Source organism: Corvus brachyrhynchos, unplaced genomic scaffold, assembly GCF_000691975.1.
Source record: "Corvus brachyrhynchos isolate BGI_N302 unplaced genomic scaffold, ASM69197v1 scaffold258, whole genome shotgun sequence".
Lineage (NCBI taxonomy): Eukaryota > Metazoa > Chordata > Aves > Passeriformes > Corvidae > Corvus > Corvus brachyrhynchos.
In genome coordinates, this window is record NW_008240122.1 from 473,144 (window position 1) to 499,748 (window position 26,605).

General features: G+C 40.3%; 1 protein-coding gene across 1 annotated transcript in view; it reads right to left on the reverse strand.

The window, feature by feature from the left end:
- The window catches only part of HHAT (hedgehog acyltransferase), a 151,085-nt gene that overhangs the window by 68,153 nt on the left and 56,327 nt on the right, over positions 1 to 26,605 (reverse strand). Inside the window, exon 9 of the mRNA XM_017744809.1 lies at positions 6,340 to 6,541. Within this exon, the coding sequence (XP_017600298.1) occupies positions 6,340 to 6,541 (202 nt within the window). The remainder of the gene's footprint in view (positions 1 to 6,339; positions 6,542 to 26,605) is intronic.

Sequence of the window (26,605 nt, forward strand, 5' to 3'; positions counted from 1 at the left end):
GAGATAGTCCTAACGATGAAGATGAGGAAGATCCTTTGCTCCCAGGGAAGGAGAAGGGCCTCTGTTCTTAGAGATTAAATGCTCCCAGAGATGGGTGAAGAGAACTTTTGTTTCTGAACGGCTCAACCCTAAAATTGTAACCCAAAAACCTTCAAGAGTGGACCCTCGAAAACAGTTGTGGGAAAAGCTGCAAGCTGGGGGAAGAGACTCACATGTGAGCAGAGAACCAACCTGGGAGGCTGTCTCGTTGTGATAATGTGTTCATAGCGTGAGCAAGAGAGACTCCTCTTCCTAAATGGACTGAACAAGGTTATTATGGAAGTGGTAAACAGACTGAGTATCTTAAGGGTTGTCTTTTTACGTTGTCAGTGGGAGAAGGGAGGAAGGGGGGAGGGAGGAGAAAAGTTCTGAAGGTGTGGTATAATTTTTTTTCCTTCTTTTAGGTCTGTTAATAAACTTCTTTATATTCTTTCAAGTTTGGTGCCTGCTTTGCATTTCTCCTAATTCTTATCTCACAGAAGATAAACAGTAATGAGTATCTTGGACCAAACCACTACACTAAATTGGTGTTTCTGCCCGGTTACAAACCCAACCCGCTACAGTTACTGAGTTTGAGATGAGAAGTTCCCTCAGCAAAGAAAACCAGTGTCACAATGCAAGTGTGTGACTGAGTGAGCACATTTTAGCAGGGCACTCAAAATGTTACGGGATTTACATCCATGAAGACAAACGAACCCTTCCAACAGGAGGGTGGAGAAGAGCAAAGAAAATAAAATCAAGCAAAAGCAGAAACATGGCAAGAATTGCTTGACTCAGAACTATTGTTAGCAAAGCTAGAAGTCACTGGATGGACTAGGATACATCAGCCAACTCATATTGACCTTTGATGGTCATTCAGCATCTCAGTACAAAACAGCACCTTGACACAGATTGCTGCTTCTAAAACCAAATCAAAGACCAGTTGTCACAAACCTGCCCTGACTAATGCTCACATCTAGAAGAGGAAGTTTCCACTGATTTTGAGTCAGAGTACGTCTACTTTGGATAGTAAAGATTTCTGGTTAGAGCAATGATATGGCTGAACTCAAGGTCGGGGTGGGGAGTAGGGAGTGGGTGGCAAGCCCCTTCCCCTAGTCTGGGTTTTGACATTATGGTTGGTACCTAGTCTCAAAAACCAATTCTGCATTAGAGAATAAGTCTGATTAAGGGCACTTGTTCATTCTTAGAAAGTGAAGCAACAAACTCAACACAATTCTACAGCAAGTACATAAAAATGTTATGAAGAAAGTATCATTGGCAATGCTTGTCACTTAACCAACTTACCATGCTGCAATAAAAATATGTATGGATTATACAAAACTACTGGAAAAAAGAAAAGACCAGACTGCCTTGACAATAGTAAACAAGTGATATAAATACTTTTTCCACCAAATGAAGTTAAGAGGAAGATCAAAGCCCAGTGCATGCTGAAGAACAGCTGTTAGGGTCTTTATTTATTGCAAAGGTCTTATTGAAGATTTAATCTTGCAAGGTGGTCAACAAACATACCTCCCTTGCATGACTTAGTAATGTTTGGTCAGATCTTGTCTCTACTGAAGAAGGAAACTTTACTTGTCTCATGGTAGCTTAAAGTGAGTTAAACTTGCAAAAAGAAATTCTGACATTTAAAGGAAGTAATTACTCATTTTTCAATGTATATGGGACATGGCTGTGAAATTCACAGGCACTTTCATCTTGGTTAGGCTGAATGTGTGCCCTAGCATAGCCTGAGTAATTAATGCAGCAGAACCCAATTGGCTTCTTTGCCTCACTGCTCTTAAACACAGAGGTTCAGTCTGCTACCCCACACTGTTTATGCACAGTTACAAGCAGGAGGTTCCAAGCAGTTGAGCTCCTCCTCTTCCGTTCCCTTTCCTTGGCTTTTTTCTCTTACACTGTACTGCTTTGGGTACTTTTCAGATTCCTCTCCATGAGTCAAAGCATCTAGCAATAAAATAATCCAAGGAAGTAGAGCTTTCTGCTGGGATAAAGAGCCAGATCAGCTGAGCAAAGATTCCAGCAGGAAGGTGTGAGGAGGAGGAAGTGGTGAGACTGAAAAGAAGGGAGGAAAGAGAAATTAAATCTTCCCCCCTTCAACAGCAATGAGCTTTTAGTCCAGCTTAATGCCCTGTGGAACCACAGCCCAGACACCAGGCTAACCAGTCAGAACCTTTCCATGCTCCACACCAGCTGTCTGCAGGATCACTGTACAATGAATAACTTATTATGAATAACTGTAGAAATTTTAATCCACCTAGCAGAACAAATAGGGCAATCAAAATTAGGCAGAGAACAAAAAAAAAACAGACAAAAAACTCCTCACCACACCGAAACTATGAAAGTAATCTAAAATTCTGTTCTTAGAAAGCTGAGGATACCAGTTGTCACTGATCCCATCTTTGGTGCACAAAATAATGGTGATCTTTTAACTACAGAGACAAATGTATGGAGTTCATTCCTCTGGGGAAAAGAATAATGTAACACACTAATGAAGTCTAATCTAAATCACTAAGCAAAAACATGGACCTCATATAAAATACTTCCCCTTTTGCAAAGGGGGGCCAGGTAGGCAGTAACAGCACATCGAAATGGACTTAATTAGTACCTCATTGCAGCCATAAATGAAAATGTAGAAATCAAAGTATTCTACACTTTAAAAAACCGCAACACTTACAAGGATAGTAAAAATTTAAAATATGCCATGCTTCAAATTAGTTGGTTTCTCAAAATGAATTGTTTATTGCGGATTTAGTTTCTTACCAAATAGATCTAAAAATAAGATCTTAAACTAGAAATTCATCATAGTATGATTTTGAGAAGAGAGATCTTTATGTCCCAATTAAAAAATTCTCACTAGACCGAATGAAATGTTTTCACTTAACTAAAGAACTAAAAAGATAAATGTTGCTATTTCAATGTAGATTAAAACATTCATTTTATCAATCTGCCAGCTTCACTCCCCTTGCTACATCTTCCTTTTGGATGATTTCCAAGTATTTCTTTTTCAAAAATCCATTGATTTAAAGGTGTTGCCAGCTACTCTAAGGTTTAACTCATTCTAAATCTATTTTTGTACCAGCATCTAATTTTTTTTTATAGATCTCTATCTCGTTTTCCTTAAGGAAAAAGAAGGAAAAACTTAAATCACTGGGAGAATGTTAGCCATTAGCCTTTTCTTTCATAAATCAGACACATTGTTTATTAAAAGTCAATACAAATTCTGTCATTGATTTCAAACGTGTTACTACTTGAGTCTGTTCATCTGTATGAAAGTAATATAGAAACAGTGAAGCAAAGCACTACTTTGCTTAGTACAGATCTAAATATCACCTGAAAAAGAAAAAAAGATCTGACAAAAACACAATGAAACTTCTCCTGTTTAATATGAAGTTCCCAGATCTGCCCTATTTTATAAAGCCTAGCATTTATTGTTGTTTTATACATAACGTTTAACTGAAGACAATAGGAATTCATTCAGCTGTACTTTACTGAGAACTAACAAATAATCTCTAGAGGGAAAAAAGACGTGGAGATATCTTCTCCTCATACAAATCACTCAAACGTGAAAGTTCAGAACAGTGTAAGCTGAAAAGAATGTAAGAAGGAGCATCAGCTCTTCTAGAGCTGAACTCAGGAAGCCAGGCACTGCTTTGAAACCAGTTCAAATTTAAAGTTCCAGAACCAATTTTTTGGGTCAGGGAATTTACTGTTTTCAGTACATATTTGTTTACATGCTGATTTTACTTCTCATAAATAATGACCATACTGCTTTGTTCATTCTAGCTCAGTACGCGTGAGATGATATTTAAAACCTGTCAGACTGCTACAAAAGTGTTATTTCCTCATATTGCACTAGGTTTCAAGTGTTGAGACTGAAACTACCATAAAATCTGCATAAATATAGGAGATATATACATATATATTTTTAGTCAGCACAAGGATTCAGGGAAAGATGAGACCTGAATATGTTCTATTTAGTTTTTAAATCTTCCTTTTGCAAGAGAATTGAGGCAATATAGTGTGAGGACAAAAAAAAAAAGGCAGTTTTCACACCATTCTTGTTACTCTTAGTGATCAATCTTAAAAACAGAGTAGAATTAAAATTCAACTTATACCTCTAGATTTTTTTCTATTTTACTAATTAAACACCTCCTGCTCAACTGAATTATGCATCTCAACTTTAAGAATAATACATGAGGAGCTTTGGTGAACAGAATGGGTTAAAAAAAGCATAAACCTGTGCTCTGTATTTTTTCAGAAACTCATCTGCTCTTCTGAAGACAAAAATAGACTTTCCTTTTCAAAAATAGCCCTCAAGAGCCAACACAGCAACTGAGCGAAGCACAAGAATGCAAAGGATTTCAGCTTGTCAACAGATGAAATTCAAGTGAAAAACCCATACCCCAGAAGAGGGTCTTCAACATCACAGTGTTTAGGTTTGCAGCACACCCTCACTGAGATAGGATTATAGGGATGCTTCCAAAAAACAGATTAAAAGGGGACAAAGGAAATTTATACAGGGCACTGGGAAATTTTCAGTTTCTTTTAAATGTGGTACATCTCAGAGAATGTCATATCACTCCACCCCTTGATAAGGAAAATGCAAAGTCCAACTACTCATCTGCTCCCCAGTCTCAGCATTCAAGAAGAAAATGGGAGTTAGAAGAGTGAAGAGAGAGCAATAATGGGTGGTTTGCAGCTCGTTGTTGTAGAGAAATCTTCAAGGCACAAGGCAAAAAAATGACTCAGTCACAACTGCAGTGAGATCTGCCTCATGCACTAATGTAGGTGCCAAAACTATGCATATTAAAAATACTGGCTTCAGAATTATTTCAGGAAAAGATGTGAAAGGGTCTTCTAAAGAAGGTCTACAACTATATTTCCACATAGAAATGAGAAACAAAGGAGACATGGAAGACACTGGAGAGGCCTTTAATAACACTGGAGGAAAACAAAGTGGAGGAAAGGGGTAAAATGCACTTGGTTAGGGATTTAATTTAGACAAAAAATAACCCTATGGCCAGCATCAGTTAACTATAATTAGAACTACGTGTTAGAAATTAATCCAACATATATAACCCCACCTTTATTATGCCATTGTCATTAAAATTTCTATGATAATTTCTATGTTATTAAGCACTTAATTCCCTGGAGTTCTATTAAAATTTCTAATACAGTGACATCAGACACAAAAAGCCCCTACACTTTCATTTCCTCCTACAGCTGGATGCCTAAAAAATTATGCTGTCTTCCAGTCCAGAGACAAACATATGCAGCTGGTCAGATGGTGAAGCTCGGTGTCACCCTAGAGGGAGGGAAGATTAATGGATCTGATAAATTCATTCTCTAGGAAGGTAAAAATCTGCTTCCAGACTATCACTGAAATTGCAGTGATGGACAATTGGGTGGTATAAGGTAGCACTGGCTATTAAATTACTGAGCTGTATCAGCTGCCACACACAGGATGCCACATCATAGAAAACCGAAATGGGTAGGATGGACAACAAACATCATTCCTTGATCATCAGGACTTCATCAGGCTCCAGAGTGAGTTTCCACCAAAACAGCAATATATAGGAGTATGAATTCTGTGCAATTATCACTAGTAAGGAAGCAAGACATGAATTATTTACTCTTACAAACAGTTATTAGAAGATTGGGATTTAGTGGTGAGCAAACCTGAAGATTAAAATGACCATCAAAATTAAAATAGTGCTTTTTGCATCTAATTGCTCATCAAAGTCAATTTTTTCCTTTCGAAATCACAGCATGAAGGTCAAAAGTGTAAGTAAAATGAAAATATCAGAGGATTTCAAGGCAAAATAATGTTATCTTTACTTGGCTCTTTAGTGGCATAAGATTTCTCAGTGTAAGCTTGTTCCCAGATGCAAGCAGCTGCTACACACACATTTGTCCAGGAAACACATGGTTAGAAATATACACTCCTAATTTTAGTGAAGATGAATATTTTAAGGCCATCCTGAGTGAAATCAGAATACAAATGTTAAAACTGGCTTCTGTTCATCCATATACAACGTGACAAGCATTTGCTTACTGTAGGACTGCAGAGGAAGCTTTTAAGACCATGCATATTTCACCATCTGCTTTGCTGCTACTTTGAAAAATTCTAGTGATATGAACTAGTTATTACCTCAGATACTGGAGGGTGGACAAGGGAATGCTAACTCTATCTGTTATTCATGACTTTTGATCTTGGTTAAATCAAACTAGTAACCGGGAACTTCAGATGAGCATGGAGCCAGGAAACAAGAATATGAAATGGAGAGCGATTCAACTTACAATTAAATCTTGAATAAGTGAAATGGAAAGTATCCTCTTGGTGCCATTTTCCACAATTACTCCAAGCCAATTAAGTGCACCCCAGTACCACAAATAACTCTGTCCTCCATGCCAGTAGCTTACGAAGGCAAAAGTGAGGGCTGTAGATAATAGTGTTCCAAGCAAACTGGACTGAGATCCTCCCATTGGAACATAAATGTACCTGTAGGTGAAACAACAGATAAGCAATGCTGTTAGACATTTCACAAAAATCTCAGAAAAACATCCACCACAGAACAAATGTGTCCATTTGTAGCATAAAAAAAATCTGAAAAACTACCTGACATGCTCTACATACAGAGCTTGCCCTACTTTCTGTAAAGCTGTAGACCACTCCATTAAATATGTGCATGTACCATTTGGCAAAAGGACAATTTTGTGGTCCTGGGAACTCTGCATTAGGCAAATATACAGCACAAACTATATTCTCAAAACTGCAAACAGCAAATATTCTGATTTTTTTAAACTGGAATAGTTCTGAGTCAACTACAGAAATTACCTGTAATTTTCATGTGAATTTAAATTATAAGATTCTTAACAAAAAAAATTAAAACATTATATAAAGTCATATATAGTCACAACCCATAGACTGTTTCCCATTTGTCAGAACTGTAGATGCATGCAAACATACTTTATTACTAAAAGCTTGTAATCTCTTTCTTTTTAAATATTTCATTAAAAATTATGTGAACTTTGACTATTTCCTATCTGGTTCTTCTGTTACACTCTCAGGATCATGTCTGTCTAATGACCTTTGGAGCACATGTACCAAAAAAAGCCTGGAAACCTGTATGAAGCACTCTGCATGCAATTATATTCTGCATTTAAACTGAATCCAGGAGTCAGAACCTTAGTCATTAATTGATGTCTGTAAGTGTCCAGAAAGCAGTGCTCCTTCAGAAAAAACACCGGAAGCAATGAGATTCTGAAAGCTGACACTATTTTGTGGGTCATTTCACTTCTAGCCTGAAGAGCTACAACCACTCCCATCATTTTCTGATTAAGGCATGACCACTGGCCAGACTTTGTCTGAAAGAGTTGCATATTTCTGTCAACACTTTGAAGAAGCCCATCAGGCAGGGGAGTCACCATCTAGCTCATGGGTACCAGGAAGGAGATGTGGTATCTGAGAACCACCAGTGACAGCTCTCCTCAGCTGTCATTCCTTTGGCATGACATGCTGCACTCATATTTGAGACTATTCCTACTTGCTAAGATAATTTAAAAAATTTTTTTCCAGTGACATTTTTATCTCTGGTTATCAGTTTTCATATTCAGAGATAAACATTTGCTTAAAAATTTAAAAGAGAAATTAGCATACTTCTTTATTCCTAATCTTAGGAAGGAAGAAAATAAATAATGGGGTAAAATACGGTGATGAACATAAATAAAGGGTAAACAAAAAAGTAATTAAAAAAACAACTGTCAAATGCTCCAAATTCTTTTGTAGCATAACATCAATACACCTTTTTACATCAGCCTGCTACAGGGAACATCTGATTACATGTTTTTCAGTATAGGTGTGCTTTTTCACTAAGCATATGAAAATAAATAGAAATTAAGATCAATAGTTTCTATTTATGCTGTGCTTTTCTTCTCTCTCCCCTTCCTATGTTTGAACAGTGTGGCAATAACAGACACTTGCAATTGCAATCAATTAATCTAATGGCAGAGAGGTTTATCTTAGCAGTCTGCAAGCAGAGAGTTTCCTGCAGGGCTGTGGCAGGTAGGGTAAAGAGAGCAGAGCCACTGAATGCCGCTTCAGCAAATTCCTGCTACACAAAGGATTACAGACTTGAAAGACTAAGCAGCTCAGTACTCTTAGGACAGATTTTCCCAACACCTTTCCTCTCCTTTTTTAAAGGCTGATCGGTTTATTTTTTAAGCAGGGCCCATTCCATTACCAGCTCCCCTCGCAGGCGTGGCAGTACCTTGTTTCACAGAGCTGCACCTGGAGGAGCCCAAACCAGGATGCTGCCAGCCCTGCCACGCTCAGCAAAGCTCTCTGTCTGCTGTACATTTAGGGAACTAATTCCCACCTGATTCATGTCTGTCAATTCACAGAATCACAGAATAGTCCAGGACCCACAAGGACCATCAAGTCCAACTCTTTAGTGAATGGCCCATATGGGATCAAATCCACAACCTTGGCTCTATTAGCACCATGCTCCAATCAGCTGAGCTCTTCTCTGAAACGGGGCAGATGTAACCCAGACACTATCAAAAAGACACATCTCTGTGACAAAGATCTAACTTCAATCCCCAAAGAAACCTTTCTGCTGACCCCACAGGACCCTGGGTTAAATGCATGGCACAAAAGGTAGCTTTTACTGCAGAGGTAGCTCCAGGTTTCTGTACAGTCCCCTTCCCTGTGCTGACACTCCAGCCATCTTGTCAGCACAGGCAGCCTCCACTGGCACTGGCATTGCCAGGAAGAGCTCAGCAGCATCAACTCATTTGTTTCCAATTGCATGCAGCTCAGTTTAGGTTGGCCTGAAGGGCTTTCAGCTTACTGTGCAGAGAAAAACAGGCTATTTTCTGATTTTTAGTGTTTAACAACAGCAGCTAGATAATTGAGCAGCAATAACTCGTAATGCTGATTAATGTTCAAGGTTAGTGAAGTTTTAGCTTCTAGTGAGGCTGATGGCAAATGTGCAACTGAAAACCCACTATGTGAAGACCTGTTTGAAGAAGGACAGAAGCCAAAAGGAATAATAAAATCTTTACTAACACTTTGACCTTCCCCTCCAGTACTGTGGAGAGTCTGCCTCCCTGCCCAGAGGAGAAATGGAAAGCAGAAAGCAATGCCTCTCTCCTTCCCTGCTAGTGCCATAAGAACATGGACAGGCAGCTGGCTGTCATTGCTTGTCACAAGGGCAGTAACCACTCTCAGATTGCATGGTCTTGCCTCCACTGGCAATCCCACTGGCAGTTTTAAAGTGGTTATTAAGGATTGATAGATGTTGAGTCATTTCTCTTGAATAGTGTGAAGAGCAATTCTGTAAGCTCCTGTATTTTTCACACAGAAAAATATTGTGAAAAAGCCATTACTACATTACGGAACACATCAGGGAAAAAAAGTATTTGCTACCTTATTATCCATGCACATCATATCCATGTGATGTAATTGTGCATACACTGGCAGGCCTGCATACAAGCAATAGGCAACTCAGTGTGCAGCCAGGGGCAGAGCCTGGCTCAAGACCAGGCACTTTGTGCTCTCTGATTACCAAAATACTCTGATAACCAAAACTGTCTTGCAAAAGAACCAAGTCAGAACCCTCATTGCTGCAAAGATGCATTTTGTTTATTTTAGAGCAAGCTGGTAGTTTAGAATCTAACTTCTCTATACTTCTCCTATGTTTTAACACAGAGGAGTACTCATTTGATTACAAAAAGCTACATGAACATTTAAGTGTGAGAGAGAATCCTATGAAAAGCATTATTAAGCCAGATGATAGAAGAAATATAATAGTTCGTTTTATCATTTATGATGCAACACATACCTTGTGACTAACAATTTGTTGTGGTTTAACCTTGTCCAGCAGCTACACCCCACACAGCCCCTCATTCACTCTCCCCCATGGGATGGGGAAAAAAAGGAACCTCTTACAGTGCATTTAGAAAGTTGTTCTGCCCTCCCGTTTGCTAAGAAAATCTGTGAGGAGGGAAGGAAGGAGGCAGGGAACGAGAGTTTAAGGGGCAATGGCTACAACAGATTGATGTCTTTTATATCTGCATGCTCCCTAACTTATCTTTTCTTATCGATACTTCCACCTACCTGCAATCTACAACTGCAATCTATCCTTCTGTACTGTACTCAGGGTTTACACAAATGGAGAGGCTGCTGTAGAACATGCTGACCTGCTGCACCATAAGTAGAATAGCATTACATAAACATCTCATTTTAAGCTTGCATGCAGCTTTTAAGATTATTTCCATTTCTAATCACAGAAAATCCACACAAAAGTTAAAAATCCCCAGCTCGGGGACTATTAGCATATAAAACTAACCAGGGATCCTCATGGCGGCCTAACACAACTCAAAGGAACACCCTTGTAGCAGTTTTTTAACAGCTCTTAAACTGATTACACATTTACTCTAGATGTGTAAAGAAGGCAGACTTAGCTGAAAAATGTGGCAACAATATGCAACAAATTTATCTTAACACACATACTCACAGAAAAAGAAAACTCAGCAGCTATTCGGTGGCCAATGAGCCAAAGGTGGACAAATAAAAAAAAGCAACAAAGTATTTTGCAAAGAGGAAAAGATGTCGAGTTAAGTAGATGTGAGGGTAGTAATTGGTCACATCCCTCCAGGTTGTAGAGGGATGGCCAGCAATGGTCCCCCTTAAGATCCATGAAAATGACAGACAGGTAGATCAGACCTGTGGAAGATGCTTAGTACCAAAAAATGCAGGCTAGGTGAGTATTTAAAAATAAAACAGCAACTCAGGGGGCCAAAAGTCAGTCACTGCCAAAACTTCAAAGGAGAAATCTGAAGGTGAAAGAACAGATTCCTAGGAAGACTATCGGAGAGGAACATGTGATCGCCACAGGCCGAGCATTGCCAGCCATTCCTGGTCTGGCTAGACCTCCCTTAAGGACAACAAGGAAAGGTACTTCATACTGTCAGAAGAAAAAGCTGTGCACACTACATGAAGAGAAGGGGGAGGAGAACTCCATGCAATTAAAATCTCAAAACATGTGGGGTGTGTTAGAGGCACATAAATACAAATACTGAGCGAATGTTATATAGTAAAAACTATTTGCATGCACATACCCACACCTGACATGACTAAACATACATTCCTAGCATTCCCCCCCCAAGGCAAAGATGTCAGTCTTAACCATATTTCTGTGTTTCCTATCTTTCTACTTCTGTTTTGATTTCAAACTAAAATTACTTGGGATTAAACATTCTACTTTCACAAACAAAGCACACTGTGAATGTGTCTTCCCCCAAGTGCATTACTTTTACTCCAGGTACAGCAGTTTAAATCAGCTTATCCACAGCCAGCAAGCTGTTTCATTTACATAACTTATCTTAATTTTAACTCACTAAGTGAACATTAGAGAATTGGATAAAATATGCAAATGGTACCATTTAAATCCCTACAGTAATGCAAACACAAACATAATAGCTGAAGTATTTAAACGTGACATTTACTTACAGAGAATACCTTTTAAATCCAATAACCATTTTGTTAGTTTTTTTGAAGTGGTAATCTCCAGAACAATCATAAGAGAACTGACAACCATTCCCTTGAAAAACACACAGTTTCTTTTCTTTTAATGACTCTACATTACAAAGTTTTTACTCTGGTAACTTCTGAAAACCTCTAAGAGGAGCATTTGTAATCAGTTAAGAATTGTTCAAGAGAGCTACTATTCCCTGAGGACTCCACACACTGCTCTTACTTGCACATGCATGTAATTTTAAACATATTTAAATCTTGAATTAAGTGCAAGTAAAGCACCTGTTTAACTGCTGCTCTGTCCAGGAGCTTTCTTCAACATGTGCCTGAATTTCTTCCTGAAGTAAGGTCATACAGCAAGATGGATGCTATCCATGATTTTTTTCCCCTCTCCTAGGCGTATCTTGGAATGTCTAATTCAGAACAAGGTGGAATGTGGGGGGGAAAAAAAGTTAAGTTGCTTGTAATGGCACAGTAAATACAATTAATACACGAGGATTTTGTGTTTTATTTCAGGGAACATTTGATGCTCAAAATTCCAATGTCTCTCTAAGTTCCAAAGCATTCAAGGGTTAACTGTGTGCCTATCATACTGTTTTGAATTGGGCACTTACATAGATAACACAGCAAAAGCTTAAAAAGCAATAATGCAGTTTTCCATCTTTTGTACTGACAACAGAAATCGCTCGAGGCTCTGTACAGTGAGGGTGTTCATTTGTGGACATGCATGAAAAATTTTGTCCAGGCAGCACTATGCTGGTGCTGGGCTTCCCTAATTTATTTATTCTTAATACTCTCTTCATGGCCTTAAACCATTGACTTCAAGCATTTTTTTCTGCTACATAATAAAAAGATGTCAGGCCCAGTTCCGCAAATTCTTACTTCTGGGTGAGTTCTTACAATTCCTGTATTGTCACTTCAAGATGTCACTGACTTGAATGGAGCTACGCAGAGCACATAAATAAAGCACACCTGTAAGTCTTTGCAAGACTGGGTCCTACAGGACTGAATCTGTTTTAAATCACAGAAACATCTCCTGTAAGCATGACTTTGAAGGCTGAGACACTCATAATTGCACCTGAAATAAAGAAATAACCAGAGGTATTTCGAATAACATTTTGCAAAATTTCCATTAGGACACTAAGCCTTGTTCTGTGAAATTCCATTTCTTACAATAAAACCACATGGGATTAAGACAGGCACCAAGGAAAAAGTGTGTTGGGAGCCATGTTTTGCCCAGTGCCGCCCTGGCCTTTGCTTGCCATTTTCAATGTGTCCCCGGAGCTCGAAGCTTTGTGCTTTAATAAGCCCAAACCCTAACCCTAACCATAGGCGGAGAAATAAAAGACACATGGGATTAAGAAAGGCACCAAGGAAAAAGTGTGTTGGGAGAAACGTTATGCCAGTGCCACCCTGACCTGGGTCGGCCATTTTCAGCTGCAGTGATCCTGGAGCTCTGGACTTTGCAGTTTTCTCAAACCTAACCCTAACCTGAACCCCAGGCATAGCAATAAAACCAAATGGGATTAAGGCAGGGGCAAAGAAAAAAGTGTGTAGGAAGCAATGTCTTGGCCAGTGCCACCAAATGGCCTGCCATTTTCATCTGCAGTGATCCTGGAGCTCGAGGCTTTGTGGTTTTCTCAACCCTAACCCTAACCCTAACCCTAGGCGGAGCAATAAAATCCACGTGGGATTAAGGCAGGCGCCAAGGAAAAAGTGTGTTGCGAGCAATGTTATGCCAGTGCCGCCCTGGTCTTGGCCTGCCATTTTCAGCTGCACTGCCGCTCAAACCCGAGGCTTTCTGCTTTTCTAAGCCGTAACCCTAAACCTAGGCATAGCAATAACAGCTACATGCAGGTATGGCAGGTGCCAAAAAAAAAAGTGAGTTGGGAGGATTGTTTAGGACAGTGCCGGCCTGGCCTTGGCCTGCCATTTTCATCTGCAGTGGTCCTGGAACTCTAGGCTTTGTGGTTTTCTCAACCCTAACCCTACGCCGAACCCTAACCCCAACCCTAACCGTAACCCTAACCCGAGGCATAGCAATAAAACCAAATGGGATTAAGGCAGGCACCAAGGAAGATGGGTGTTGCGAGCAGTGTTTTGGCCAGTGCTGCCTTGGCGTTGGCCTGCCATTTACAGCTGCAGTGTGCCAGAAGCTCTAGGCTTTGTGGTTTTCTCAACCCTAACACTAACCCTAACCCTAGGAGGAGCAATAAAACCAAATGGGATTAAGGCAGGCACCAAGGAAGATGGGTGTTGCGAGCAGTGTTTTGGCCAGTGCTGCCTTGGCGTTGGCCTGCCATTTTCATCTGCAGTGATCCTGGTGCTCTGGGCTTTGTGGTTTTCTCAACCCTAACCCTAACCCTAACCCTAGGTGTAGCAATAAAAGCCACATGGGATTAAGGCAGGCGTCAAGGAAGATGTGTGTTGGGAGCAATGTTTAGGCCAGTGCCGCCCTGGCCTTGGCCTGGCATTTTCATCTGCAATGTGCCTCGAGCTCTAAGCCCTAACCCGAAATCTAACCCTAACCCTAGGAGAAGAAATAAAAGACACATGGGGGTATGCCAGGCGCCAAAAAAAAAAGTGAATTGGGAGCAATGGTTAAGCCAGTGTCAGCCTGGATCTGGCTTGCCATTTACAGCTGCATTGTCCTAGGAGCTCTGGGTTTGTGGTTTTCTCAACCCTAACCCTAACCCTAGGTGGAGCAATAAAAACCACATGGGATTATGGCAGGCACCAAGGAAAAAATGTGTTGGGAAAAACGTTATGCCAGTGCCGCCCTGGCCTTGGCCTGCCATTTGCAGCTGCAGTGTCCCTGGAGCTCTAGGCTTTGTGGTTTTCTCAAACCTAACCCTAACTGTAGGTGGAGCAATAAAAGCCACACTGGATTAAGGTAGGTGCCATGGAAAAAGTGTGTTGGGGGCAACACTTAGGCCAGCGCCGCCCTGGCCTTTGCTTGCCATTTTCAGCTGCAGTGATCCTGGATCTCCAGGCTTTGTGCTTTTCTAAGACCAAACCCTAACCCTAGGCGGAACAATAAATGCCGCAAAGGGGACAGGCTGGTACAAACAAAAAAGCGTGCCTTTACAATTGTCTAGGCCATTTTCATGCGGGCCATGGCCTGCCATTTTCAGATGCATTGTCCCCGGAGCTCAGGGCTTTTTGGTTTTCCCAACCCTATCGCTAACCTGGACCATAACCCTAACCGTAACCCTACGCAGAGCAATAAAAGCCACATGGCATTAAGGCAGGCGCCAAGGAAAAACTGTGTAGTGGGCAATGTTTTGTCCAGTGCTGCCCTGGACTTGGCGTGCCATTTGAAGCTGCAGTGTCCCTGGAGCTCCAGGCTTTGTGCTTTTCTAAGCCCTAACCCTAACCCTACCCCTAACCCTAGTCAGAGGAATAAAAGCCACATGGGATTAAGGCAGGCACCAAGGAAAAAGTGTGTTGGGAGCAATGTTTTGGCCAGTGCTGCCCTGGCCTTTTCTTGCCATTTTTATCTGCAGTGACCCTGGAACTCTGGGCTTTGTGATTTTCTCAACCCTAACCCTAACCGTAACCCTAACCCTAGGCAGAGCAATAAAAGCCTCAATGGGGAAAGGCTGGTACAAAGGAAAAATCATGCCTGTACAATTGTTCAGGCCAGTGTCATGCGGGCCATGGCCTACCTTTTCCAGCTGAAGTGTCTCTGGACCTCACTGCTTTGTGGTTTTCTCAACCCTAACCCTAACCTTGACCATAACCCAAACCCTAGGTGGAGCAAAAAAAGCAGCAACAGGGTTAAGGCCGGTGCCAAGGAAAAAGTGTGTTGGGAGCAATGTTTTGGCCAGTGCCGCCCTGGATTTGGCTTGCCATTTGCAGCTGCAGTGTCCCTTGTGCTCCAGGCTTTGTGGTTTTCTCAACCCTAACCCTAGTTGGAGCACGAAAAACCACATGGGGCTAACCTTTTCTAACAATATTGCTGGCTGCTGGCAAAGCTTTTTAAGCTCTGTAAGACTCTCTCACCTCACGAGCTTAACCCGATGTTTAGAGACCTTGACAAATGCAGACCCTTTAAATTATTTAAGCTAATGTTGGCTGCAGGCAAGTCTTGTTGCATTACCACAAAAATGTTTAATGAGAAATTAAGTCCATTTGGTTTACAAAGCATTAATGAGAATATTCATATGCAAGAACACTCAGCTTTACAAATATGACCTGAATTCTCATTCACAATTGTTAGCATGTTTCCCAGCAAAGACTGAGTGTGAAGTTTCCTACTAAAAAACTGAGAAGTGCTTAAAGTACTTTTCTTCCCTTGCACTCAACACAAAAAATGAAATGAGTCAAGTCCACATGTCAAAGGGCAGATAACTGCAGAATACTGAATAAATCATTTTGAATTTGCTCTTCCAAGGAAGCTCATGTTTTCAAAGAGATTCATTTATTTCAAATGAAATTTTAATCTAAATCGCAATATTTCCTTCTAATGGAAAAAGTTTCATTACTGATGGAGTACTGTGTTTAGTTTTCTTCCAGCTGCATCTAGGAAAGAAAGAAACCCTGCCTTACCATCACCTGTTTGCAGTCAAATGCAAACCTACCAGTCAGCTGCCTTTGATCGCAATGGAAATGGGAGAGCTTCCAGATGACCAAAGAGCCAAAAGACTGGTTATAGCATTAAGATCAAACCAGTGCCCCAAACATTCTGCTGACAGTAGAAGCCTAGACGTTTTTGCCAAAACAGCCTAGAGTTAAGTGCCTACAGCTCAGCTACTGGGTGGGAGAGGGCTGTGTCCGCAGCTGACAAGATGAAACTGGGAAGGAGGCATCCTGCCTCCTCCCACAAAGAGCCTGCAGAGCTCCCTGAAGCTGTTCTGAGCTTAACTCCCCACAGGGGCCCAATTCACTCCTGATACTCACAATACACCTACCATGTGCTGATGATATCTAGGCTCAGCAGCACAACAATCAGGCTATATACTCCTTTGAAAACACAGCTAGAAGAGGGATATATTAATAGCACTGTCACTCTCTGCTTATAAAATGGTAGAGGTCAGGCTCTTTGCCAGGGAGACCAACATATCTTGCCTCTCAGAGGAGTGCTCCAGCTGTCTGTTACCAAGCTGCCACCAGGCAGAAAAGAAAATGAGATTCAAAGAGTGAATATGCAAGAAAAAACAAGTCTGTGGCTAGGGCATCATTCAGAGAGATGACATTTCAGTCCAGATGAGCTATTCCAGTCCAGCTTTCTGCACCAGGAATTGCTCGTTGTGCCTGAAACAATCATTAGACAAAATGTATAAGCAACACCATAAACAAAAGAATTATTTTTTTCCACTTATTTTCTTTACTTCTCCCAGCTCTTATACTGAAGGTGACAGACAACACAGAGAAATTTTCAGTTCCCGTGAAGTTGCGAAATAGAGCTTAAAGACTAACCAGCAAATTAGAATCAAAGAATGTACCGTTACCCTCAAACTCACCTCTATTGTTAATCCTACTATGTTTCTGTCAGCCACTGAAGTAGAAAGTACTCCAGAAGATGATTGCCTACAAAAGATCGAAGTTTATTCCAGCTGACTGGATTTAAAAGATACCCCAATATAGGATCCAGATCAGGAACTATCCAGGGACAGAAATAGCTTTGTTGCAACAGGAAACACAGGTCAGAATACATGGTAACTACCCTGAGCGAGGTAATTGAATCTAAGGCTCTAAAGCCAGATGTTTCAGCACAGAAGGCTGAACTGGTTGCTTTAACACAGGCATTGGAAGAAAACATCTGGATGGATTCTAAGTATGCTTTCAGTGTAGTGCATGCTCACAGGACAGTTTGGAAGGAGAGGGGCTTGTTATCAGCACAAGGTACATCAATCAAACATGGGACACAGATATCACTCTTTTTGGAAGCAGTACAAAAACCAGCTGAAGTTGCAACTAGGCACTGCAGACCACACCAGACAAATAAAATGTGGAAATGGGCCAAAGCATGGAAATGACTTGGCCAACAGGGTGGCTAAAGAGGCTGCAGAAAAAGGCATCCATGTTTTGGTTCTGCAACAAGAGATTAGTCTGCCAGATAATAAGCCAGAATAAAGTGTAAAAGATTTTCAGTTAAATGAAGCATTAGAAGCCTGATTTCACCCTGATAGATGGGCAAATCACCCCTACTGGACAAATAATAGTTCCCAAGGCAATTATGAGAGAAATAGTAGACAGAGAGCAGCAGTTACACATTGCAGTGCAGAAAAATTGTTAAAACACTTAAGAAAGACAGTGATTAGCTCCAAGATAACTGAAATTGTATATTCAAAGACTCAAAAGTGTGGCACATGTAAAAGAAATAACATCAATATTGAAAACAAAGTGGTAATAGGGGCTATCAAATCTCCCCAGGAGATTATTAGCAAATTGACTTTACAGAACTTCCACATATAAAGAGAGCTATAAACATATTTTAGTCTTAGTGGATACCTTTTCTGGACAGCCTAAAGTGGCTCCCTGTCACAACAACATCGCAAAAGTAGTAAAAATATTGTTAAATAATTCCACACTTTGGATTTCCTCTAGGAATGTCTTCTGACAGAGGGTCTCATTTTACAGCAAAAATAATGGAACAAGTTAGCAAGGCCTTGGGAATTCAATGGAACTTACATACTCCCTACAGACCACATGCTAGTGGAAAAGCAGAAAGGATGAATTACACTATTAAGCTGCAACTCCGTAATCTGTCAAGTAACCTCACTGACTTGAGTACAAGCACTCCCAATTGCTTTGTGCTCCCATCCTGAGGGCACAGAAAAAGTAGGCCCCTATGAGCTGCTCTATAGTCAGCCCTATCAAACTCCACACATCCCAAGGGATGTGCATGTTTAAAGGTGGGGCAGGCCTCAATAACTACCTCAAATCTTCAGGTAAATCCACTGCAGGATTTACGGCAGGCAGTTGTCGTTGCCAGACTGGTGGGACTGGACACACCAGCACGCAAATTCCAACCATGAGACTGGGTGTACCTTTGGGACAGGGATCCAGCACCACTCCAACCAAAGCCAAAGGGACCAAACCAAGTTCTGTTAACCACATACACCACAGTAAAACTGAACAGTAAAGGACCTTGGGTGCATTATTCTAGAATCAAAAAGGCATCAGCTCTGCGGGGAATTATTGTCCCCAACCCAAGTAATGAGGAAAGAGAATGAGTAACCTTGTAACTAAAGTATTACTTATACCCGTGAGTTGTATCTTGATAGCTAACCAAAATCTTAGTTTGCCAAAGAGACTTTTAGAGTTCCACCAAGGGATTAGTCATGAATACTCTTATGGAAGTTTAAAGATCGAAATAGCTAAAATAATAAATTTAACTAATCGCTGGATATGTTCTCAAATAATGTTGGCAGGAACAGGGTTCCCTTGAATGGTTCACCCTACGGGGTGGCAAGAACTTTGTCAATGGGCTATGACTTGTAATAGTCAGTGAAGGGATAGCTAAAGAAAATTGTACAAAAGAACAAAGAAATACAACTATAAATTTTACAGGATTTAGCAACATTTCTCTTAAGAAGAAACCTAAAACTATGGCAGTTAAGAGGTCATAATGTGAAAGGATTTATATGCTTTAACATTACCCAAAATATAAATAGAACTTGGAGTGCTGAAACAAATCAGTGTCAGTACTATACCTGTCCCAGCTGCCATGCCACTATGAAACTCCATTGGCCTCACAGCACCAAGGACACAACAGAAGCACACGTAGGAGCCCTAGATCCACCAGCAGTGCAACAGCTGGAAATAGGAAATCAGACCTTTGGTACTGAGAATGGGACCTTCTAGATATGCAGAGACAGGGCCTATAAATGGCTTCCTAAAGGATGGTTTGGTTCCTGTTTCCAAGCAGTATTAATGCCTCTCCTTAGGGTACTTTGGCAACAAGCACAAGGAAGAGTTAGGGCCATCCAGGGACAATCTGCAATAAACTCCTTTGATTTCGGAAGCAAAAGATTACAATTCACTCTATACCCCATGTGCACTGCCCTGCACTATGGAATTTATATTAACAAGCTGAATAGATTATTAGAGGAAGTGGTGAATAATACTATTAAAATATTAAATAGTACATCCTGTAAGCTCCCACAAACATGAATGGTGGCTGTACAGAACTGCATAGCCTTAGATTATCTGCTTGCTAGCCAGGGAGGAACGTGTGCTATTTTAGGACAGGAGTGTTGCACTTACATCAGTGATGGGTTAAAAGTCCAGCAGACAGGAATCATCCCGACAGGAAGAGCAGTAGAAGAGTAGCAGAAAGAGGAACATTCTTCTTGGTGAGATTGGCTTACTTCATGGCTACCAAATGGGAGACTGCTACAAAATGCACTCGTGGCAGTCATTGTAATCATTGTAGTACATGTACTTGTTTGTATTATGACTCAGTGTTATAGCTCTTGTAACCCTTTGTGCTGGAAAATTAAGTATTGAGACTTGTCTAGAAGAGACATCATCTCAAGAAAAGGGGGGACTTGACAGACAACACAGAGAATAGAAACTTTCAGTTTCCTTGAAGTTGCAAAACAGAACTTAAAGACTAGCTAGCAAATTAGATAAAAGAATATAAAAGTAGACACACAGGATGCTAAACGTAGTTGGAACCAGTGGATAAACAGATAATGAGGAACCTAAATGGTTTCTGTGGCAAAGTTATGTAACAAGAAACAACAGTGCATGCCCTAAGAAAAGTTCAGGCCAAGGTCATTAACAAAATTGGGGGCTCTCAGTGAATAGGACCACTTTAAACCCCTTCAGATGACCCTCTTGGACCATAAAAGGACTTCCAGTAAGAAGCAGAGACGTGTCAATTCATTCTAGGAAAAGGGATTTTATGTATTAGCTAGGAAGTATATTGTAACGAATGTGTATGATCACAATGGATTAAATACTCTGTTGTAAAGTTTCATGACACATAATTGATTAGAGGAAAAATCCTCCAAATGTGTCCAGCACTGTAATAAAGAACGCCTGCTTTCGAATACTTCAAACTGTGTTAGAAAGTTTATTCTCTGGACTATTTTGGTATCAGAGGGCCAGCTCACAATTCAGAACTCTGCACACCTGAACTGGAGGCTGCATAGGCATAATTTTCCCACACAAATAAACCCTTTGCAACAAATCTCTTCCCTTGCCATCTCCCCTCTCTTCGTAAGAGTGCATTCACAACAGCACATTTTACAGTAGTTTTCAACTACAGCCAAAGCAAGAGAGACCAGTTCTTCCTCTGCGTGTGACTGCACATATTGAACTGTTTGCAGTTCAGTTAGTGAAAAACTGTTAAGTATGTGTCAGTTGTTGCTTTGACCACGCCAAGAATAAAGTACTGTGTTTCTCCCTCCTCCTAGAAAGCTGCTTTAAATTCCATAGGTGTAAGCACAAGCTATTAAGCCATTCTGCTAATCTTAGTATGCCAGGCACATCAGAAAAAATGTGGATTCATTCACATGTGTGAATTCAGATGTTTAAAATACACTCATCACCATGCACTTAAAAGCTACCTTTTCCAGCATGCCTCTGTCAAAGGAGTGCATGAAATGCAGTCACTACAACAGAACCCATTTATTTTCCTTATTAAACCATTTTTGCTTGGAGACAAGGTGACAAAGTTGAATAGCCCTCTAAAATTTGCTAGGTAACAGAAAGACTGTTTAATCTTTGCAGACTCCTTTGTGGAGAGTTTGATGATTCTTTTCATTTTTATATCCCTTTGTACACATGCATGTCAAAGGGCATTGTTAGTATCCACAGACCACACAGCAGTTTCACCAAACCATGAATACCTTTGCTTCACTGGACTGTATAGTTCTATGGACAAACAGAAATCAAGATGTCAGAAGACTTTCACTTGGGTGCATCAGAAATACAAATTTTTGTGAGAGCAGAATAATGTTTGAAGCTCCAAAGTCAGTGAAGACTCGGTAAGTATTCCAATCTCCAAATTATAAACCAACATCAACAAAATGTACTTCAATGGATCTCTGAAATAAAGGCATGTAATTAATGAAAAGCAGAAATACGAAAAAGACATCGCATAAATATGGCAGGAAACTTGACAAATATCAAAGTATCTGCTTAAGGAAAGTGTAGCTTTACACATTCCTCCAAATTGCAAGTGCACAAAGTTTGAAGAGTTAGATTTTTGACATTATTCCAAACTGAGTAATTCACTCACCTCTCCTGAGCTCACATTTCTTAGAAAATGCTCTTTGCAGTTCTGGGAAATGACTATTTATAAAGTACAGCCAAAGCACTGAGATGTCTAGGCAAAGCTGGAACCACTTAAGATTATACAGCACCTTCCACAATAAAGAACTTCTCTACACTCTCCAGCCTGTGTCAAAAACCCTTCAAACACTAGCAGAGTTAAATCTCCTCTAATGTAGAGTACAATACACATTTATCAGCTCAAATCAATGTTGTTATATAAGTGAGAATGAATATAAATTTAATTAAGCAAAGTGAAGCACAATATTTACTTCTGTTGAAGTAGCACCCTCAAATAATGATGAGCTCCTTTTTCCTCATGTGTAAAGAAAGAATAGACATACTCGTCTTACAACCACCAGGAATAGGGTTCACTCCAGATAAAAACTTAAGTGGAAAATGGCAGTTCCTGTGAAGTCAGTAGCAACAGGGGCTAGAGATAAACTAACCAATAAGTTTTGAACATACAGCAAGAAATTATTCCAATGCAAAGGTAGAACTTGAGAAAGAAATGCCGTAGTTACAGCCAGAAATTTAAATATATATGTAAGGATGGGGAAAAAAACAGTAAAAACATGGGACAAAAACCAGCTGCATACTCAAAGAAAAGGGAATGATAAAAGTGGCAGGGAAAAATCATCAGTTAGGGTATAATGGAAAGTTGAGTAGAAAATGTACCATAAATCTTATCCTGCTACAACACTGAGCTGTTATCTCTCCAGTTGTCTAAAGGTAGTCTTTTGTTAGAAAGAGAGAACAAATAATGATGGATAAAGTAAGGACTTTGCATCGAACCTCATAAAAAGCCCCAAGAGGGTGAATCAACAAAACTAGTTTTAACTGGTAAGCACAAATGTAAGCCAGAAAGGACAGAAAACAGCTTAAAGACCATTAAGGATGTCAGCGGCATTCTAGTCAGTGTGCCTTCACAAAATTCTCTGAAAGGTATTCAAGGAAGCATCTGGTTTACATACGAGATCACCAGTGCTTGCTTTTCATGTTTTCTGCTTCTTGAGATTTCAACAGACTGTAAAAAGCAAACAAACTCCTTTTCTTTCTTCTGAAGTGGGGGTAACCAAGCAGAAATAAAATTTCATCCAGCTTGGGAACTGCTTAGCAAATTCCTGGTGGTACTTGGGAACACTCTATGAAATAGCAGCTTGTGCTCACCTCATCCTTAGGACTGAGGGCTAACCAGCTAAAGAAATAGCATCCGAAGAGGTAAGGTGGCTTCAAAGAGTTAAATAGAATCATCAACACCAAACTGGCTTATTTTTCCTGAAAAACCTCAAGAAAAAACCGAATCTGTCAGTTGAAGTCTAACCAGCAACCTAAAGAACGTCATGGTAAGATAGCTATAGATTAGCTTTTAAACAGTTTGAATAATTCAGCAACTATTGAACAAAGCATTCAAACTGCTTCAATATTCAATAACTGCTACCCTTCGGCAACAGGGTGCAAGTACCTCCCTGGGCTGTAATCTCCACAGGAGAGAATCAGACAATACAAAAACCCTCCATCCTACTGCAGTTTTGCCATGATGGCAGTGAAGATGACCAAAAAAAAGTGCACGCACAGAGAACATCCCACCATACTAAATGCAAACATGAGGCTCCACACCACAGGTGATGCTGGATGGAGGTGGCACATTTGCCCTTGACTCCGGCCTCAACTGGAAGGCAGCAGACAACCACTGCTGTCAGCTATTGATTTTCCACCATCTTGCAGAGAGCAGTCCTTCACTGGAAAATGGCTTTTCCCTGTCACAAGTCATCACCCACATGGGTATCACTCAACTTGGAGAGCTGCAAGCAGAGCATTATCCAACGCTTTCTGCCTTCACACTGCAGCAGACCTCTGCCTCCAAGAGCACTTTCCCTTTCCACAGACAGGTTACTTCAGAAGGAAGGATGTGTACATACCTTCAGAAGGGTACAGCATCCATCAGCTCCTGGCTGAGACCAAAAGCTAAGAGGCAATGAAAAAGTACCTGAATTTCAGGTGTACCCTCACCAGTTGATTTCACTCTTTGCCCTGAAGTAGACTAGAAATGCTCAGCCAGTTTAAGGAGTAGTCTCCCATTCTCCCCCACCTCTTACCTAAACTTCACGATTCTCAGCTATGAGCTCATACAGTGGCAGAGCAGAGCCATATGCACAGAATTCATGAATACCAAAAAGTCAAATATAATTATGTGGGGTCAAGCATGTTGACAACATCCTGGAACGTTTTCTGTTTACAATGCAAATGTTTTGTTTGACAGCACCACTGCAGAGATTGATAATGATGATCCATCACTACAGTACTGTTTATTAATGTTCAGTGAGAGTTAATGTGAGGTTGAGTGGGCATAAAATGATACTTTCTCACTTTTACCAGCTCACACATTTGACCATTGGTGATACTAAGTTGCCTTCATTTGTTTCTCACCTTTTTCTACAAACTAAATACCCCACAACAGCAGCCCACTCCATCCTCTTCTTGTGACCATCTGGTAATTCTGATTGTCTCAGTCTCCATTCTATCCTGCACAGTGATAACTAAGACCAGTTTATTTGCTCCTAGAAGAAAAGGCCAGACTGCATTTTCTTTTATTGTCTGCAAGATTTTTTTTCATCAGTTTCAGATGGATAAGGATCTGGAATATGTGACTCTTTTCATTTCCAAGTACCTTTTGCACAAAGCATCCTCTGCTCTACCCCTAAAATTAGCCAAACCAAACATTTTCAAAATGTAAGGAGTATTTCTTGACCTTTCACAGTTACAGAGATCATGCTACAATTAACTGCTATTTCAAGAGAAAAAAGCATTGAATAACTGTGTTTTTATACTTCTTTTTCGATATGTAGCCACACAAATGCTTTGCCTGGACCCTTGCACGTGTTGTGGGGTTTGTGAATGGAGGGGTAGGGTTCATTAAGAGAGCACACATTTAGGAAAGCAGCAGGACAAAAATATATTCATTTACCACTAGCTTAGTCTGGAGATTGGATTTAGCAGAGTGAACTTGAAAGAGAAATTTCTTTCCATTTGAATGTTAGTTCAATTTCCAGAGCATATGCATTAAAGGATTTCCATTTTATAGTTAAAAACATTTCCTACATTAAAAACTCTTCACTATAAAAACCTAATACCACATGCAATATACAATGATTTTCCCATCTCATACACCGGGCAGAATAACTGTACATAATTATGACCTGGCTGAAAAGTTTTCATCTTCTAAGCCTTCCTGCATGTGAACTCTTACTATGTTTCCACAATCTACTGATATTTTTACTTGCATATTGATTGAGAAGTAATTATCTCCACAGCATAGAGAAACCATCAAGAAAACACAGTGCAAACCAAACTAGAGTCCTTAACACTAAGGCTGCCAGCTAAATCCTCTTCTGAGCACACGCACGGTACTAACTCTGCAGCTCAGCTGTGAGGTATCAGTGTTAAGCTCCAATTTTACTTAAAGAACAAATACACAAACACTGTTCTCTGAATCTCAGACTCTCTTCTGTGCCTTTATGGGACAAGCTGAGCATATGACACAGCTTCCTGAGGTGACCCCTCTTGGACAGCCATTGTTCCCTCACTCCCTCATCACCTCTGCTCTGAGCTGGAATGCATAAGCTGCCAGGACTACTCCTGAGATCTCAACAGGCAATGGCTTTTCTGCTCCTGCCTGGCATGATGAGAAAGGTTGGAAATCAAAGGATCTGAACACAGACTTACTTAAGCAAGATCCAACATCCCTTTAAAGCTACAGGGGACAGCATAAAGCCAGCTGTAACAGCCGGTGTTACAACTTCTAAAGCATCCACTGCTGGCAGAAGGTTGAGGATTTCAGGCAGGGTTGCCATTCAGAACCAGAGGTGATTTTTATCTCCTAGTGTAACAACCACAAAGAATGAACAAAAGTGAATACAGGCAAAATTTAAATTGTAAATTGAGTTTTACACCTAATTCTAGTCATGCAATACACATTTCTTCACAGTGATAATGCCTGTGATCAACAGGATCTTTGCACAGGACAGATACTATTCTTTGCCAGCTGTATCTGAGAAAGAAAACCTGTTCATAATTATCACACAGCATTTTTTAACCTTGTTAATAGAGTTCAATATTAAATCTGAGTACATTCTGTGATGGTAGCCTAGCTGTGATTCCTGTGACTCTTGTTTTGCTGAGTAGGTAGAGTGTAAATCAATAGCAAGGACATTCTTCTCCATCTTCTACCTTCAGCTGCCTTTGCTGTGCTTTTTCACTTTCTAAGGGAAAATAGCAATAAGAAAAACCACCACACTGTTCCATTTTAACTCAGAATTTTTGAAAGGTAAAATGATCAAGAAAACATATTTATGATCAATCTTTGGTTTTGTGAACAAAACACATAGAAAATACTTTTTGTGTGCTGCAGGCCTGATTCCTCCCTCTTGGGTTTTTTTGCACTGGGTGCAAACAAGACAAAGAAATGGACTGCAACACCTGTTTACTGTGTAATCTGTTAACAGCAACCAATTCATTTCAGCTCTGTTTTAGTTAAAATTGAAATGCAATACTGAAAATTAACATCCCATCAGACTGTAGATAGTACCCAAAATCAGGCAGCAGCCTGTACAAAGTGCTTGACATGTGAGACAAGCCTGTCCTGTCCATGTTTCAAAATTTTCTAGTCAATAATGCTATTTAGGCTTAAGATTTTGCCAGTTCAGACAAAATCATTACAGTACAAACCCTGTTCTGCCATTACTGGCTCTGAAAGCCATTATGTCAAAGAACAAGACAAGTGATGTGAGTACAAAC